The 18,655-nt window shown below is 48.3% G+C and overlaps 1 protein-coding gene across 3 annotated transcripts in view; it reads right to left on the bottom strand.

The window, feature by feature from the left end:
- Nlg-4 (neuroligin 4) overlaps window positions 1–18,655 on the bottom strand; it is a 207,424-nt gene that overhangs the window by 33,507 nt on the left and 155,262 nt on the right. For all 3 annotated transcript variants that reach the window (XM_076907144.1, XM_076907147.1, XM_076907146.1), the window contains exon 9: window positions 9,486–9,613. In XM_076907144.1, coding sequence (XP_076763259.1) covers window positions 9,486–9,613 — 128 coding nt within the window. The remainder of the gene's footprint in view (window positions 1–9,485; window positions 9,614–18,655) is intronic.

The raw sequence follows: 18,655 nt of genomic DNA, 5'->3' as shown, positions 1-18,655 counted from the left end.
ATAAATCTTTGTTAAGCGTCGAGACAGGAAACGGGGGATGCAAATCTACTCAGGAGGAACAATCCGCGCGTACGGATGTAAGCTCGTCGCGGAAGTTCGACGATCCCGTGGATGTTGTAAACCATACGCGAGCAGACGAGAAACTTACGCGTTCATGCGACAGCAACTTTCTTAGGGCGTAGCACGCGCGCCGCGCTCGGACTCGGAATGTTTGTTACCTGGAAAAAGTTTCGCAACCCTCCGCGAGGCCGAGCACCGTCGTCGACGTCCTGGCCCGGCGGAATATTTTCCGCGCAGCGGCCGGAATAAAAAGGAACGAAGCACGGTCTTAGGCCGCGCCTATATCAGTCTCCTCTCGGATCCGCGTAATGTATTCAGCTACAAAGTGCGAGGAGAAAAGTTGGCGAAACTTCCCTCCGGCCGATTCGGAGGGTAACATTATGCGAAGTGAAACTTTCCACTGGTAATCAGCCAAATAAATCTGGACGGCGTGCCTCAGGATGAGGAGAGAATTAACAAGTTTCCGTTCCTCTTTAACGGCGGCGCCGTCGAACTGGTTTCTGGCGTGGATCGATGTTGCGAGTCGTTGTATTTTCGAGAATTTTTCGTTTCGAATCGAGTTCGCGAGCCAGACTAAATTTTCTATGATTCGAAAGTAAATTAACCCTCCGCGATACTGTCGCGCGACTTGGAGCGCGGGCAGTCGAGTAATTAAAAGTAGTTAAAGCCTGTAATAATTAATCAGTTTTTTAGTGGGATCATCCCCGTTCCGGCGCGTGTGTCACTCATCAGCTCGTTAGCGGGCAAATTTGTTTAATGGTAGCTAGAGTAAACGGTGTTCGAAGTAAACGTAGTCGGTCGGGAGTTTAAATTAGTTTTTCACCGGCAAACACGCACAATATTGTTTTACGTAATCAAAGTTTCGGTAAACTTGTCGGGAGACATCAGCCGGCTTTAATTTATGCGATTAAACAGGCCACGCGCGCGGCGCTGCAAAATTTGCAGTAGCGAGAGCGCCGGCGAAAGTTCAATATCGGCGCGGAAGTTTCATCGAAATCACATTCTTGGTACGTTCATCGACGGAATCCCGTTTCCCCTCCGCCTCTTGACAGTTTTATCGAACAAAATAATTACTCGAAAGGGAACTGGGTTGCGCGCTCTGAAGAATGTTGCCTCGAGAGTAAGTCTGGCAAGATTACCTTGCGGGCGAAATATTTTAATCCGACGGGGAACTTTCGGCTCACGTTAGAACGCCTCGTCGTTATTTTCTTACGCTCGATTCTATATTAATTCGTACGAAATTGACCTCATACGATAATAACTCTCAACGTGGAAAGCGTAACGAAAATTGATACGTCCAAGGTGAAACTTCGCTTGTTCCAACTCAAATTTCATTTTAATAGAAATTTTCGTCTAAATTTCCCATTAATCTACAGACAGAGAGAAGGAAGAGAGTGAGAGAGAGTGGCACGAGCAATTTCGACGAACGTGTTGAACAGAGTTTAAGTAGAATTAAATTTCATCTTGATTCGTACCTCGACCATCCGGCCAACCCCTTCCGTCGTTCGATGGACGTCCGAGTGAATGAACTTGTACAGCTTTCCTTGTTCCCCCTCGCATTACGACGCCTGTGTTCGTGTTCGCGCAAACACCGTTTTATTCATCGCCAAGAACGATTAATAATTTTCCCAGCAGTGGCCACAGCCACTAAATTAATAGCCGTCTTTTAATTAAAACGCGTGCCGGTTTTCTGGAACGAGAACGCAACGGTGTTACGCGCCTCGAGGCGAAGGGAACACGTTTCCCGGCCGTCCGTTTAATCCCTCTCGACGATGATAAACGACGAGTCGCGACTACCGCCGTTCCTGAGATCGAAAAATCGTCGACACCCTCGAGGTGGATTCGCGGGGAACGTTCAGCGATTCACTTTCAATTCACAACGACTGCCCAACCGGGAATTTTATTCCCTCTAAGACAAATTATCGCTCGCTGGGAATTGTTTTACAATTATCTCATTTGTAACCCATCTCTCGTACAATCGTTGCAAACAATTAGACAATCTTAATTCTTTAACAGTATATTTCTTCCGTACAATCATAGGCTCTTTCTCTCTTTGGAAATTCCTAGAATCTTTCGCGAGATCGTTCAACGACCACTCGCTTCTTACTTACGCAAAAAACATCCCTCCATTGTCGCGTCCATCGTGCTCCCTCCCCTTTCTCTCTTTTTTTTTCGTAAAGCAAGAACCGTCGAAGCTGTAGAATCGCACGATTAACCTTTACCGACAGGAGGGGCGGACTTTATCGTCCCGGGCGTCGTTCCATTTTTCACCGGACCTGGGGAATGTTTAATCAAAGCCCGATTATAAATTGACGACGGCGAACGACGGAAAGCTGTATCGCGGCTCGTGTCGGCCGTTATCGTTAATCCGGGGCCCGCGATACCGTCCCTGATACCGAAGGCCGCAGGCGTGATCGATCAACCCGATAAAGCATCCGCTCATAATTCGCTTCGGCGGGTGTCGTCATTTCGCTAGTTACCGAACTAGAAAATTTTCCCTCTCGAACACAGCTGGTTGCGTTTCCCGATCCTGTCGTTTATTACGTAGCCGAGCGAAAGGACGAGGCGTTCTCGAGCGCGCGCAATTTATTACGAATACATGGAAATCGGGGGGGAAACTCGTGGAGGATTCAAAGGTTGCCGACAACGAGTCGATTTCCCGACTCTGGCACCTTGCCTCGGGCGATTGGTCGAGCCGTACATCTTTCTTCGTGGCCATTCTTCAAAAATGGCATTCTTTTCCGTGGCGTCCGCGTGATAAATTCAGCCCTCAGTGGCGTTTCACGAAGCTCGTCGTAGCTCATAGATTGGTACTCCGAGTGTAAAACGTCGGGGAAGATCGCGGACGATCGAGCGCGATATTTTATCATAAATGTTGCCCATCGATATCCTGCAATTCGCGTCGTTAGTCTCTGTCCAGAGGACGTCAACGGGACGTGAGCGTCTGCGGGGATGAAAACGTTGCAGCGAGCGATTCGCTGTTGGCGAGGGTGGCGAAGCCACCACCCGTCGCCAGCTAATTTACCAATTACGTGTCGGGAGAGGCGCGTCATTTTCTTGGCCAGGAGTATAAAGAGACACGCGGCTGGCATGGTTTTTAATTAGACCTAAACTTTGCACCGGCGTAGTTGTGAATTTTAATAACGCGACGTGGCAGCCGCACTTTTTCTGCTCCTCTAATGCCCGCGGGCAACGGCTAAATACGGCCGGGCCTTCATTTCTGCGGGGAGAACACTTCATTTCCGAAGGCTTGTTCGTTGAATCCGTCGTTCGTAGATTCAGCTAAAGGAAGACAAGAAGTAAAAGAACCGTCTCGCGAATGAAACCTTCTCGCCAAACTTTCGATTCTTCTACGTTTCCATTATACACACGTGACAATACATTCACGCTTTCTCACAAAAGAATCGAGCCAACTCTGGTAGACTTTTGAAAAAAAATTCAGTTTTTGTACCTTGCGTTCGCTAAATGGCAGACATCCACGAAACGGTAAACCCATAATTCTCATCGAATATCGACGATGTTTTCATCCCCACAGGCCTTCCTCTCAGTTCTTTTTTAACCCTTTTTCCTAACGAGTAAAAGAAATCGTTGAACGACGCCAGATATTATCGGTCTGAATTGCGTTCTTTGTAAATGTAGCGCGGCAGGAATATCGGGCGCGTAATTTCGGATTCACGACAAGTGATTATCGACTTCCGGCGAGCTCCGCCGGCTCACGAGGCACTCTCGCTTGGTAAAAGCCCGAGACGAGGACCGCGGATCGTTGAAACGGTGGAAAGGATGGCTCGCTGTGAAGTCCCGTTTAACGAACCTTCACCGCACCCGTTTCAACGGCTTCCGCTATAACGCCGGATCTTGAGCTCTTTTCCCGTCTTCCGGCCCGCTAACCGGCTTCCCGTCGACCGGTTGTTTGCGAGACGACGCGCCGATAGATCGACTTCACCGCGTCCGAATCGGCGCGCCTCCGTTCGGACGAGAGTTCCGTGGTTTTTAAAAAGAGCATCGCGACGCGGCTGCCGCCTCGTTGGACGTATTTACGAGGGGTGAATATCGTAAACCGTGGTCGCGCGTTTTTACGACCACGATGTAACGGACGCGCGGCGAACGATGATATAACGACCGATTTTATTAGAACGCGGTCGAGTAAACTGGCGCGTGCGATCCTCTTGGGGCACTTAGAAATTGCCACCGTCGAACTTTGTCCATCCGATTCGTTCCCCGTTGGATGCATTTTGAAATTGTGGCGGATTTAGTCACTCCACGGTTCAAATTGAAACGTAACAAAAGCGGTTCCACTGTTTCCACGCTGACAATTCGTATATCTCGCTCGACGATTGCGAGCACTGTATATTTTCCACGGGTTTCGTACTGATCTTTGCTGGATAGGGGATTACAAAGCTTTACAGGCACGCGCCGCTTTCATATATTCAATCACAGGCTGTCAATCACCCGTGTATATCTGGCAAAATGTTTCGGGGCGTGAATCCTCTTTCACCCTATTTTTCCGTGGTATTATATGACTCAAACATACGCGCAAAGTTCAAAGCATCAGCGAGATTTATTCGTGACCGATGTGTAGCACTCGCGAAAAAAAAAGAAAAATAGAGAAAAAACAAAAAAAAAAAAAAATATGGAACAGTTCGTTCGGCTCTCAGTAAGCGAATTATTTCCAGCGATGTTTGCGGTCGTGCTTGGGCAAATTTCTGTTCCGCTTTAAGCAGCTGAATGTTTCAGCGGGCAAATACCATTGAGAGGTTTATACATGCCGCGGCTTCGTACGTGCCGTTGCAACACTTTTGCAATTCCTTTTGCGAAATAACGCCGAGAACGTTCAATACATATTCTATGTTTCCACCGTTACTCGCTGCCTCTGCCAAGTTCCCTCGTGTTCGAATAATTTCATTTCCAAACGACGCATTAACGTCCCCTCCCAGTCACCGATTGAAAATTCTTCACTTATGCCAGCATTGCCGACAAATATCAATTCCACTTCCCTGCGATTTAAAAATTCCACGAAATCCTTCCTTTTATTCTGCACTAGATATCTTCCCTTGTATCTTCGAATATCAAACATGGCGTGCTACAAACCGTTTATAAAATCATTATCCATCGCTCACCCTACATCCCATCGAAACTTATTTACTCTGGTTTTCAAGCGATCTCTATTTCGGTTCGCGCGCAGCATCCAGCTGAGAGATTCAGTAAACGATACGAAAACCGCGACGATACCCTGGCAACACCCGCGTTTCTTATTTCCCTTTTCGGCGGTCGTCCGCCGCGTTTTCCTCGCTGGTTTCGAGTGGAACGCGAGAGGCGTCAGAGGGAGAGGGTGGCTGGAAGCGGGACGACGACGAGGAGGATCGTGCAGATGCGGCGAACGCGCTCGCGTGTAGTTTGCAAACAGGTCTGAACTCGCAGCTGCGTCACACGACACCCCCATTACGCGATCGCGCGCGCTGCAGCACCCCTTGTCGGCAGCGGGACCGGTAACTGCGGTTTCGAGGCAGCGTGTTTGCGTCCGTGAACGGTTAGATGCATGCGGTTCCGAATGCGGAACGAGATCGCCTGACAAACTGTTCGAACGGCCGGAACTGGCTTAGATCTTATCGTATACACAGGATCTTGCGAGGAATCGAGACGCGGCAGAGTGGAATAGCGCGTCAAACAGACGTGTCTCGAGCACCAGTAAGAAGTTACTTCTGTGTATACAGTTAGAGTACTGTTTTAAGGAGAACGCGGATATAAATTCGACGTATTCCAGCCGGTATCCCAGGTTCTTCTGAAATTATTTTCCTCGTCCGCGTTCAACAGGGAGGGACGTGTACGAAATCGGGAATTTTTGTAAATTCGCGCCTGTCGATGCTTAAGGGAGTTTACTTACGTGCGGTGGATGCAGAGGATGGAAAGCGGCTGGTACGTGTGCTACAAGTAAATTATGGCGGCCGACTGTTGTTTTAGTCCTGCGGTTGATCCTGTCTGTGTGCTAGCGACGGGGATGCCGCCGGTGCCTTAATCGATGGCGAAACGGGACGTGTTTGTATCGAAGATAAGGGGTAGCCGCGCGGAACGAAGATTTATACAGGCTAACGCTCTCCGCAGACTCGCTAACTCAATTCGATTACAAATGGACGTGTGGTTGTTCTCTCCAGCAATTAATTGAACATCTTCGCGATTCAGATTCATTAGCTATTACTTTCTTTCAATGCGAATAGGTATTATTACAGGGATTTGTACTGAAACGCGATCTACAAACGTCCACGAACCGTCTCCGTTGAATTTCTCCTTGAAACTAATCACTCTAAATGATCGTCAAGAACACATCTCGTACATTGTCCCCGTAACATTTACAAATCTTCTTGATCAATCCTCCCTCGTAACATTATCGCGCGTGGAAAACTCGCGGCGCGTAAGTGCACGCATTTTATACGCATAGATTTACATCAACAAGTATAACGAGCTCAACGTTCCCCTCTTCACGCTGCATTCAATCGCGACTTGAATTACGAAGGAACGTTTCTACCTCGTCTGAACTGCCGTAACCAAACACCGTCATTCGTCGCCACACTTCATCTACTCCAAACAACGTCGTCGTCCCCTTCGTCGAGGGGTGGCTAAATTAATTACCCCGCGCCTCGTACGGAAACAAAGTTGCCCAGAGTGAGTGAGAGAGAGAAAAAGCAAGAGAGAGAGAGAGAGAGAGAGAGAGAGAGGCAGGATTTTCTCGACGCGCAGCGAGGAGAGGGTAGCATTCACCCCTGGCTGGTAACGAACCGGCCGGTGGCCCGAGGCGGGCTCGCTCGGCCAGATAAGAAAGACAAAGGAAAAAAATTAATCACGGACCACCCCGCCGTTAGCTTCTCTCTCTCCTTCCGGTCCATTTTCACGGCCCATTTTTCACGGATCGCGACACCACGCTACGGGGGATCGTGGAATGCGGGCCATCGTTCCGCTGTGATTTTTCACCAACCCCCCTGAGAAATGGTAACGGCGTACGTGTCCCGGCGTGTCTGGACGACTTTTACCTGTGTCCTCGCCGCGCCCCGACGATCCTTCACTCGATACCGAGCAGCCGGTGAATCGCTCGCGAACTGCCGGTGATTTGTTTCGTCGCTCGTGTCGCTGATCGAGGAGGCTGTGTTCCTCTTTTTCGTTTTTTTTTTTTTTTTTTTTGTCAGCGGCGAACTCGAGCGACCGGCTGTCCCGATGCATCCGAGTCGAGCTCGTTCGCTCCTTTTTTAAATCGTACCACTACTCGAGACCACACCTCATAAGTCAGCTTTCTTCGAGCTCTCACCCCCTTCGGTTTTTCTCGACTGCGTCTAGTCGAGTGTATCCTCCGGAATTCGATTTCTCGACGAAGTTAAAACGTATCGCCATTCGTTTCGATCGAATCCACGGTTCCCCAGCAGCAATTAATCTCGTGTTCGACTGTTAACGAAACCAGGAACCGTGGCGTGTTCTAAAAATCGTTACAAGGCTCGTGGAAGTTGGCGAGAATGATCAGAGGTTCGATCAGACGATGCAGAGAGGGCTGATGATAAACTCGTGGATCCGGGGCACTCGTTGACGAGCCACGAAAATTCGATAACATCATTAGTAGTGGGCCACGGTTAATTAGTGCCTAATGAATTTCGAGTGGGGGTGCAGCGAGCGGGACAAACGATAATAATAAATTATAAGCCGATCGGGAGCGATAGTCCGCGCTGCGGTTAAGCAGCAGTCGGCACGATTATGCGGACCTCGGCTATTGATCACTCATTAATGAAACGATCGTCTGATACGTTCGCCGAGTTTCTGCCGCGCTCAAGTATCATACACCCCTGGCACACACACTTGACAGCTCAATATTTCACCGGCGGTCGCCCGGCCCCGATACAGCACCAAGGACGATTACATCAGCCCGTTATTACTGGCAGGATATGCGAATCGATCAGGACTAATATTAATCTCGACCCGGATAACTCGTACAGGTTTAATCGTTCGCGATGGCTGCGACGGTGATTGCCGGAAGTCCGTCTGACTTTCGCCCGGATTTTCAGCCACTCTTTGACTCGTTGCAATTAGTAAACGCAGCGTGCACAGTTAATTTTACAGTCGAAACGAAAGAATTCTTTTGAATCGGCACGCCGTTTTCTTGAGCGTATGGAAAAATCCTGAGAGGCACTGTTCTGTTATTTCTTATCTATTTGTGCATTTACCATCGATGAAAATCGAGAGAGCACGGAAAGGAGCTCGTCCAGGAAGAATACAATAAGAATCGGACACGGGTACGTACACGTTTCGCTACTCTTTTTTTTATACGTCTCGATCGATTATTCTATCGAGTCACGTAGACGCGGAGCTCCGTGAGAAGATGTTCGTGAAAGCGTGCGCGAGCAGGAGGGTTCGATCCTCGAACGGCACGATCGTCCATTGAATAGGGGCGGCTGTTCCTTTCTTGAACCGTATACACGTGTCGTTGCAGTTCCAGCCCTTTGACACGGATCTCCCCCGGTTCGCCGGTTGAATGCGCGATCCTGAAGAATTCATTAAACGAATATCCACGGTCATTTACATGCGGGAGTGTAGCTTAACCCTCGTTTCAATTACACCCTCCCGGGGGAGTGTCTTTTTTATTCCAATTAGTTCGCTACATTTTCGCAGTGCGTTCCTTTTCGGACCTTGCGGCGAGGCCGTTGCATTAAGAGCATCACCGTCATGAAACACTCCTAATTAGCTTAATTAGTGCTTTCACATAGCCTTCAAATGCTAATGGAATTATGCCGGCGTTCGTCGTAACGTTACGTGGCAAAAAACGCGGCGGCTGAAGTGGAGTAAAGGGGCAGAGGGGGAGAGGGAGCGAGCGAGCGAACGAGAGAGAGATCGAGAGAGAGAGAGAGAGAGAGAGAGAGGGAGAGAGAGAAAGAGAGAGAAAGGGAGAAAGAGAGAAGGCGAGAAAGGGAACGGAGAGGAGAGTAAGAGAGAAAAGAACCGGGCGGGGAAAAAGGCCGCAAATTCTTTTCCAGGTCAAAGGGTTCCTTTCACGTCATCTGCCGTGTGCTCGAGAGCCGCTGAAAATAAAAATGACCTCGCGAAACGTCTTTTCTCCCTCGGCTTTTTCGAGGCTGGACAAGCGAGCCACGGGCCCCGCCAACGGTTTTCACCGCCGCCACTTCATTTTTCCGCAGCGATGAAACGTGCCTCCGGCGGCTAACCCCTTGATTCCGAGCTAATTCAACTCGTATACGATTCACGTGACTGGCTGCGCGTTACTGGACGCGAGACAAAATTATATATACCTGTGGTGTCTGTGTGTGTACACCGTGGAAACGGGCCACGGCATCGAGCACGACCCAACGAGATTGCCCACCCCCCCATTAATTAGAGGGTACGAAAGAAGTAGCAGCGCGGTAGCGCGAGATTTTTCGCGTGGCTCGAACACTTACCGATCTCCAGGTATTTCTGGTGAACCGGGTCGTATTGATCCCACGTCAGGCTGCGAAAACGGCTCTTCTCCTTGCTGATGGGGAGAAGCGTGTCGTTCCGATTGTGGTGATCGATCACGTTCGGATTCCTGCAAGGAGAACGTAAATCGTTGTTTAGATACCCGCATACGGAAACAGAGGCCTGTACGAATCACCGATCACGCGTACCCACCAATCGCCTTGTCAGGTATATTTCATTGCGCTCTCTCTCTCTCTCTCTCTCTCTTCGTATCCGCGAACACGTCAGTCACTACGCGTATCCCATTCTCTTCGAATAGACGGCTGACTTTTATCGCGTACACTTTTCCGATTTGATTTCCACAAATTTGCAAATATTTCGTTCGACGGCTCGAGAAGAATCTTTAAAGTCTAGAGATAACGTAGCAGTCATCGATATCGCGTTAACGAAGAGTGTTTGGTCTACAAATGTCAGAGTTTGTCATCGATTTATCGCGACGATGTCCTCGATGTCGTCGATGTTCCTTCAGCTTCGAGGACGTTTCTCTCACTTTTCTACGGATATCGTCGAATTAACGCAACAAGTAGCGAAGCGAGAAGTGAATTAAGCCGCAAGTAGCGACGTGCGCTTTGTTCGTGCGTTTCCAGTCCGTCCACGGAACCGTCTGAAAGAACACGGCCGCAGGATCTTGAACGTGGCCAGCGATACGCTTTATCGAGATTCGAGACACGGTCGTGGTATAATTCACTATCAAGAACTTCAGCTGTCCGAGGGCCTCAGTGTACAAGAAAGGGTCCGCTGGGCTACACCGCGATACCCATTTGCTCCTGCGGTTATCTCAGCCTGTCCTCCGTTGGTAATACGCGGTCGGGACGCTGTTTACAGCAGCTGCTCAGAGCTTCTCGAGCTCCCTTTGGCAAACCCGGTTTTCATACTAATTGAATCGAGGGAGATCCGACTACGAGAAAAAGTGAATTCCATTTACTCGAGACTTTTTTTTGCGTCCTCTTTTCGCGTTTGGTAATCAAATTGGTGGAGATTTGGCGGAGTATTCGGAGAGACGACGAGTTTTGGTTCGAATTTAGCGGGAGCAACGGTAAATCGTTTCGAGGAATAATGAAACTGACAACGGTCGAGAAGGAACGGCAAGGAAAGCTTGTTTATAGAAGAAGTCTCCTTTCCACGGAGGTATAAGGATAGCGCTATAAGGCGATCTGAAAGCTGAAAGCGACGTGAGTGCAGGAAACAAATAGCTACTCGTGCCCCGCGGCTTTTTGTCTCCCCAGGGAGGCAGATCTTGGTGCCAACTAAGAGACAGCAAACATGTTCTTTTTACGAGGATAGAAACACAATATCGGGCTTTCGATTTGCCAGTGGAAATTCGATTCCACCGAGAAGGGATATTGGAAGATCGCTGTAAGAACCTCGTCGAACCTACGAGGATCCAGCTGTCTCGCGTTAAGATCACAGAGGGACGTAGCACATTTTCAATCGAGATTAAAACACTCGAACGACAGGAGACTGTGCGCCTCGATAAAACGAGGCGAGGGGTGGCTGGCTGTGTCGACGATAAAAAAAAAAAAAAAAATTTCGCCCCTTTTTCGCAGAGCGTATTCTTTTTGCGGTTATCTCGCAACGAACAGCACGACGGTGGAAAAAAATTGAATCCCGCGTCGAGACGGATTTTCAGTGAAGCGGAATTTAATCGACGCGGCCAATCGAACGGACTCCATGACGCGCTGTACCGTTTCAAAAAACCATCGATCCCAATATTCCGCGGCGATAATAGGGGGGGTGGCCGTGGCCGTGTATTATTCGGCCGGGCGATTCCGTCAGATTTATAGCCGGACAGGGGATAAATGTTAAATTTCGCGACGCTTGATTTTGAAGCGTTTCGATGAATCGCGGCCTCGAGCGGTAAAATATTTTCCTGCTCGTGGCAAATAATCGTGGAAACTGCGCGGCCACGTGGTTTATCTTGTCCGTAGACAAACACCACCAGCGAATAATCGACGATGGGATACGTGCCAGCGAAACGTGGGCCGATTTTCTACTCTTCCCAGCGACTCCTTCGCGCTTGACTACCTCTGGCCAGTCGCGAAATATAATTGGATAGGGTACGGGGTTATTAAAATTATTAATGGTTCTCTTTCCAGCTCGTCGACGAATCTGGCCGCGCGGCGGCCCGTGGAAACGTAATGACGGATTTAAAGGAGAAAAAGTGCAGCGCCGGGTAACGTCGCCGGTGTTCCCAGCGGAGCCGCGCGAAGAAAGAACCGGCCGTCCGCTTTAATTCTGTAATTAAAGAGGTAAATGGTAATCCTCGGACGCCCCAATTGTGCTACTAGCATTTAAAGCGCCAAGTCCCTGACCCGTTTTCGGTTGAAGTATCTTGAACAGAAGTTCCACCGTGCCGATGCATAGTCTCGAATTCGGATTTAGTGGATCAAGTGCTTAAAGAGGCGCGTATCGTATTAGGAACGCGAAGAATGTAGGTCTACACGTGTTATAGTGTTAATCGTGTCGACGAAACAACGCTTTGTAGAAACGTATCCCTTCGTCGAATAGAAATTCGAGTAAACGGCTGGCAACGATCGGGTAGAATCGAACCGTCTATGGTCAGACGGCACTGAAACGGATATTTTCTCGTTACTTAATCTGCATTAATAATACGCTTGGTATTATTTCTCCTGTTTGGTGTCTCTTGATATTTTAAATCGCACTGAGACAATGTCGTTTTTCAAGTCGCAACAGAGATGAACTTTAATTACAAGAGATAAAGTCGCAGACATTTTGTTCACTTCTTTGTCGCGAGCAAAACCACGGTTCTTTCGTCACTCGTTGCTTGCAAAGAATATACAATGCTATTATTCATGTGACGTACATCCAACGCAAAGGATAGATAAGCGAGTACTAATCGTATGAAATTTGTAATCTAGCAGAGCTAGCTATAATCTGTAAAAGGAAACAGCTGAACTCTCGTTTCAGGGATATTGCTTAACACCATTTCTCGTGTCTCTTTTCGTACCTTTTGTAATTCTCGACCGATTAAAATCGATACCACTTGATCGAGGCATCGACGAGTTCCAATTTTTTATCCTCGTCACGTCAAATTTATCGGTAATTAGTCCAGTGAGGAATTGCGGCAGATGGAGCGAAATTATTATCGAGCGAACAGACACAATGCGATGACTGATAACCGTCGAAGATAATTAAACAGAATAGAACCGTGAATAGTTACATAAACGGATTAACGCAAGATAGTATCACTTTTGACTGCCTGGCGATTATACAACGGAACTGGATCCCATCAGACACCGCGAATAACGCCCAAACAAGATGAACATTTACGCGTCCCTACGCTCGCAATTCGCTGGCAGTTTTTGTCGGAAATATGCGCCACTGTGAATGGCGCACACCCTCTCGAGACCATTCAGAAGTCTGATGTCGCATAAAAACGCGCGAACGCTCCTCCCATCGGCTCTTTTCTCGATGCGTTGCACCAGAACGACGATACGAGCTGGGATATGAGGATTCGAGACGAGAACGACGGATGAGAAGACGTTCGCGTTTCCCTGTCCTCGTCCCGCGTTCGTTGTTGTTCGAGAACGCTCCTTTATTTCCCCTACTGTGGCGGATGCTCGACTCCTGCCTGCCGGTGCGCAAACTTTTCGCGCGACGGAAGAAGAAGAAAAAAAAAAATATATATTCCCCTGGCTGAGACAAGAACTCTATCAGATACAGCGGTTCGGTTATAACTTCGCGGTGAGTTAATGTAAACGTTAACGAAGTGCGAAACTTGGGACGAGCGGGAAAGTCGAAGTTCACGAGCACGCGAGGAAGTTGAGGGAAATTTAAGATTCCGGTTTGAGGAACGGTAGAACGGTAGTTGGCGAATTTAGAACACGATCGTCGAACGTAAACGCCGCGAAAGGTGCAATTTTCTGTTGACGCACGAGGTGAATTATTTCACGTATTCTCGATGTTACCAACTTCCATTCGGTTGTTCCGTGCGATCCCCTCGATCGTAAATGGGATTCAGTTATCTTCGATATCTTCGAATCACACTGGACGGGAAAACGAAGCCTGGCGAGTTTGCTAGCCGATTTGGCGACGCTCCAGAAGATTCGAGGCTGTGATGACTTCAAGGTTGGCTAGGTGGTAGAGAATAGGCAGCCGTAGAAAAGTTGGCAACTGGTCCTAGGCGACACTTTTCATGGAGAGCTTCCTCGCGTTGATTGTAAACTGGTAGTCGCGCGGCTGTCAGCTTGCCCCACGTAAGCTGACGGAAATCGGTTAGGTGTGATGAGTCTATTTCTTCAGCTTTGCGGGAGAACTCGAATGGAGATGTGCCAGTTACGAGGAACTGCACCTAGGCGAACGTGTCTGACCAAAAAACATCATCGTACTTTATTCTCACCGTGCGGTCAAACGTTGTTTTATACAAATTTGTCGAGACGAATTATTTTTCAACATTTCTCTCGTTCGAAAGCGTTGGATTATTTCTGCTGTATTTGACGTTCCATAAAATATTCAATTTCATATATCATCGCGCGTATGGCTCCTCATTACGTAACAACTAACAGTAGATATGTACAATTATCGTTAGACCATAGGAATACCTTTCATTATCGCTATGACTAAATATCGTTCAATCAATCCGCCAATTTGCCGACGAGCGAGTGACCGAGTGAGCGCGTTTAATCACAGATAAATTTCATCGAGCCGGCTGCTCTCTATTATCCACGAATTAATGACTCTGAACGAGCAAAGTTTCATTTCGGAAATGTATGGCTCGAAATGCGATAGAATTCCAGTAACTTTGCCTTCTCATTGGCCGAAAACAGGAATCCGACCGGCGAGAGAATTATTTTGATTAAAGCCGCGCTGCGATTCATCGGACCCCGTCGATCCCGATAACGAATGGTCTTCCATCATTAATTCCCTGGCACTGTGTTGTTTCCGTTTAATGAACCACTTCCTCTCGCGATCGCCTGTTTTTTTTTCTCGTAACTCGAAGGACGCGTTAGTTATCTCGCGTGTTAATCAGAAAAATCGTTGTCTAAAATCGAAAGCTGATCAGGTAGTTTACGCCAGATCGTCGCTGCCTGTGGAATCGCAGCTGAACGAGCGGAGAAAAACGTCGAATGCGCGACATTGCCGAGGTATTCGCTCAGTCGTAATTACAAGCGACACTATATCATCGTTATAACGTGCCACGACGGTTCGCCGCCCCTCAATTTCGCCTTCCCTTCCCACGGCGAGTCGTTAGCACATTCTTGGCCGCCGCAGTGCAGAATTTCCTGCTGATACCTGCGAAAAAGCTTCATATTCGGGCTTAACGCCCGCTTTACGATGCCGCGAGCGCCGGGTGGGGACAGTTTCGCCCCGTGGTCTCACCCGTTTCCGGCTGCTGGCCCGTGTCACGCGCGTGCATCTTCAAATTGCTGCGGCCATTCGTCGCGAACGTGTTCGTACGTACATACTCCTGTCGACTGGTACACGATTCTCCACCCCATTGTGTCGGTCTCAACCGCTAGTAAAATCGTTTCTACTACAGATTTTCCACGCGTCAGCGAAACGTTCGCCATTGACGTTTCGTTAATTACACGATTACCAACCATGAGCAAAGATCGCATGGGAAAGCAACAACCGTTGGAGTCTGGTGAACGAAATTTCGGGGTTTCTAAGCGAAGATCAGGATATAGAACCGGATCGTATATCTTCATCGACCCGTGCAAGTGTCCGTTGTTCTTTATTAACCGGCGAAGACGGAAGATTCGCAAAGTTTCCAGCGTAGCGGGACGCCGTTAGTTGGACCGGCGCGAAATTAACGAGAACGGCGGATTTTGACGCCCAACTTCCTCCAGGTGGTCGTAACAACTTACCTTCATTTTCTTCATCGTCTGTCGGGCTCACAATAATTATGGCAGTCGCGCTAGCGTGTCCTCGGTAGACTCGCGTCGCCCCTGCGCGCGCGGTCGAATCCCTCTGCGAGAGGGTTGCTTCGTGGTCGTTGGGAGATAGGTGGCTGCGCGGGTCGGATTTTAGTCCCGGGGAATATTAAAGTTTGCTCATTAACCGCTGATGCATTGCTCCCGTCCACCCCCACGGGCAACGACGCGATGCTGCTCGAGTAAAGAGGGCCACCCTTTCCTCGCTGCAACATCGCTGCCGAACTAAAAAAAAAAAAAAAAGAAACGCTACGCCGGTCGTTCCGCGTGAGCATCGCGCGCGCGGCGTGAGTGAAGAATTTAATTATACAGCCATCGATTCGTTGCTGGCGGTCAGGTGAATATCGCTGTTGTCGGAATCGCTTTAATAAATCGCTCGAACCGCGAAGAATGGAAGGTATTTTGCGCTAGAGAATGGTAACAACGCGGTTATTTCGATGAAGAATTCTTTGGGCGAAGAATGTTACGCGCGATGAACGTGACGGGAGCGATTAGGCAATTTTTAACGCGGCTGGTATTAATCGAAGGGGTTGAACAGTGACAGAGTCGTGGCGGAACGAACGATAACGCTCGAGAAAAGAAAGCTCGCGGTATCACGCGTTGGAATGGGGTAGCTCGTACGGTCGTCGAAACGACTGGTCTCATAACGCGAACGTGGCCGCGAAATCTGCTCGGTTTTCGTTTATGGAACGCGTTTAGAGAAACGATAGCGCGGCGGTGGACGAGGCGAAGGTTAATTACGCGCTACCTGAATCTACGTCTGCGGTAAATTGCTATTAGCAGTTTTGGGGACGCGGTAGAGTCGCTTCGGCCATTTCTCTGTTGTTTCGAAGAGTTTAGTAGGCGAGGAGCATCCAACGCGGATAGAGATAACAGGATTTCGAGCGTGTACGATTAAAAGAATATGCGACGCGTTGTTTCCTTGTGCAACGAGGGAGCAGGGAACGCGCCACGTTGCTTATCGTGCTGCACACTCTGCTAACGTTATGGCAATGGCTGCGTTCGTTCCTTTGCGAGAGTCAATAATGGAATTCACGCGTCACTGAACCACCCACGGCTCCACTGATATATTGTCGAGTTAGTCTATTCATTTGAATGGTATCGATGCGTAATTCCTGGGCTATTATATCGGGACGCGGGAAATTTCTAATATTGCAGCAACGTTTAGCGATGCTGGTACCCTACCTTTACGGACAGAAAAACCGCCTGTGGTCCACAATGGAACGATACGTTTAATGGGTATATCGAAATAATGTCGCAATTATTAACTGTAAGTGCTTTAGCGAGTTCCAAATTATACGATAGAATGCGAAATTAATTGAATACCGGTTCCGTTGCGCGTCATGGGAACGACACCCATAAAACAGCTCATCGACACGGAATAACGTTTAAATAGACTCGAATTTGTTCGTTCTATCATTTAGTCTTCCTTTTTAGAACAACATTATTATTTTCTTTCCTTCGCACTTTCGTTTCTTCAATTACAAAACGAACTGTGCAAAATTAACTAAAAATATAAATATTGACAATCACATATTTTCTAGTTAAACGTTCCATTAGATGATGCAAATATTGATCATATACGCGGTCAATTTTCCTATGATATGAAATCTGTTCGACGTTAAATCTGAGTGGAACGAAAGGCATCGACGTAATTGGTTTCAAACGGTACCAGGCTTTCGTTGTCTTCAGACAACGATTCCCGTGGTAACCTGTGACTGTTACGATTTTTAGCAGAGACCTTCGCGAGTCGCATGGTAAACCTTCGAAGGGGATGGTCGCTATCGGTTAGCCGGAGTTAAAAGTTTCGTAATTGGCAACGTTTAGATTCGGTTAATGTTTGCCGATAGAACGCTACCGGCGGAAGTTTATTGTCTCTTATTCGCGAGCGTTGTTTGCAATTTAAACGACGCGGTTAATGGACGCCGGGCACGTAATAAGTCGTCTGTTACGATCGTACCATCTGGCGTGTGTCGTGCTACAAGCGCTGAATTCGATGCACGAAATCGCGTGCTCGCCTCCGCCAATGTTCGGCCAATTGTCAATTAATTCATGCTAATGGCGTTTGATGCCAGGCATTGATCGAATTCGGGGTTGTACGGCATTCAGAGAAAGATTGTTTGAAATCGAACACCCCTCTGGCTTCTCTTGGTAATCTCGATTACGCATTGCGCACTGTTTAAATAATTTATTCGAATTTTTGCAAACACTGCGAGAAAAACCTGTCAGGTTATTTAATATCCTCGAAAGCAGGCTCGTATCGATCGTGCAAGCTTGAACGAGCTGGCTCGAACGGACAAAGTTCGTTATCCGCGCTCGTTCCTTAAAGGCGTGCACCCCTATTTCAGGGTCTCGTTCATCCATCGGAATTATCGAGATCTCATCTTTCCCTTTCTTTCACGGGTCGATCTCGACCAGCCCCTCTCCTCCACGTCGCGCGCACGGTAACCTCGTAGCATCTATTGATTCGCTTTCGCCGTGCCACCCGCTCTGGCACCCTCGCCATCCATCCATCCATTATGCATACCGCAAGAGAGGAAGAGCCTCCTAACTGGCGACTTACCTGTTGCCAGCCACGGCAGAGGAACTCGCGGATTTCTCCAAGAACTTTTGGAACTCCCTGTAAAAGGGCGCGGGCACCAACCTGCCAAAGTTATTCGCGGTTCCGGTTGTTCAAGTTTGTACATTTATATGGACCGTCCTGCATAGATTTGGCTAATACATTCAGTGGATTTGAATAGTTGTGTAACCTATTTTAACGATGTCGACAATGTCCATATTTTTTCTAAATTCCCCTTTTTTTCTGTGTTACCAACTGACAACACCATGGAGAGTTAAAGGGTTGAACGCTACGATGAATTTGACGGATAAATGTTATGGACGTATATTATTTTTCTTGGCGCATTTCCGTTTCTTCCCCTCGATTCGTTGGTTAGTTATTAAGTTCTCATCTAGCGGTTCCGTATTAACCAACAATCTCACGACCAGAAGCCGCAACTATCGGTATGTTTATCTCCGTTTGCCGCACAAAGTTTCTTCCTCCACCAGAAGGCAGAATCTCAGCACTTTTCCACCGCTTTTTCCGTCCCTGTTTTTCTCTCTTCTTCACACGCGGCCGCTATCTGTTCTGGCCCGGCTAGTTGTTCTTTACCGTGCTCCATCCGGAGAGTCAGCCGAATGATATAAACTCACGCGCAGGGAACTTTTCTGCGGACCGG

Source organism: Xylocopa sonorina, chromosome 15 (genome assembly GCF_050948175.1).
Source record: "Xylocopa sonorina isolate GNS202 chromosome 15, iyXylSono1_principal, whole genome shotgun sequence".
Lineage (NCBI taxonomy): Eukaryota > Metazoa > Arthropoda > Insecta > Hymenoptera > Apidae > Xylocopa > Xylocopa sonorina.
This window is presented reverse-complemented; position numbering and strand designations above follow the sequence as displayed.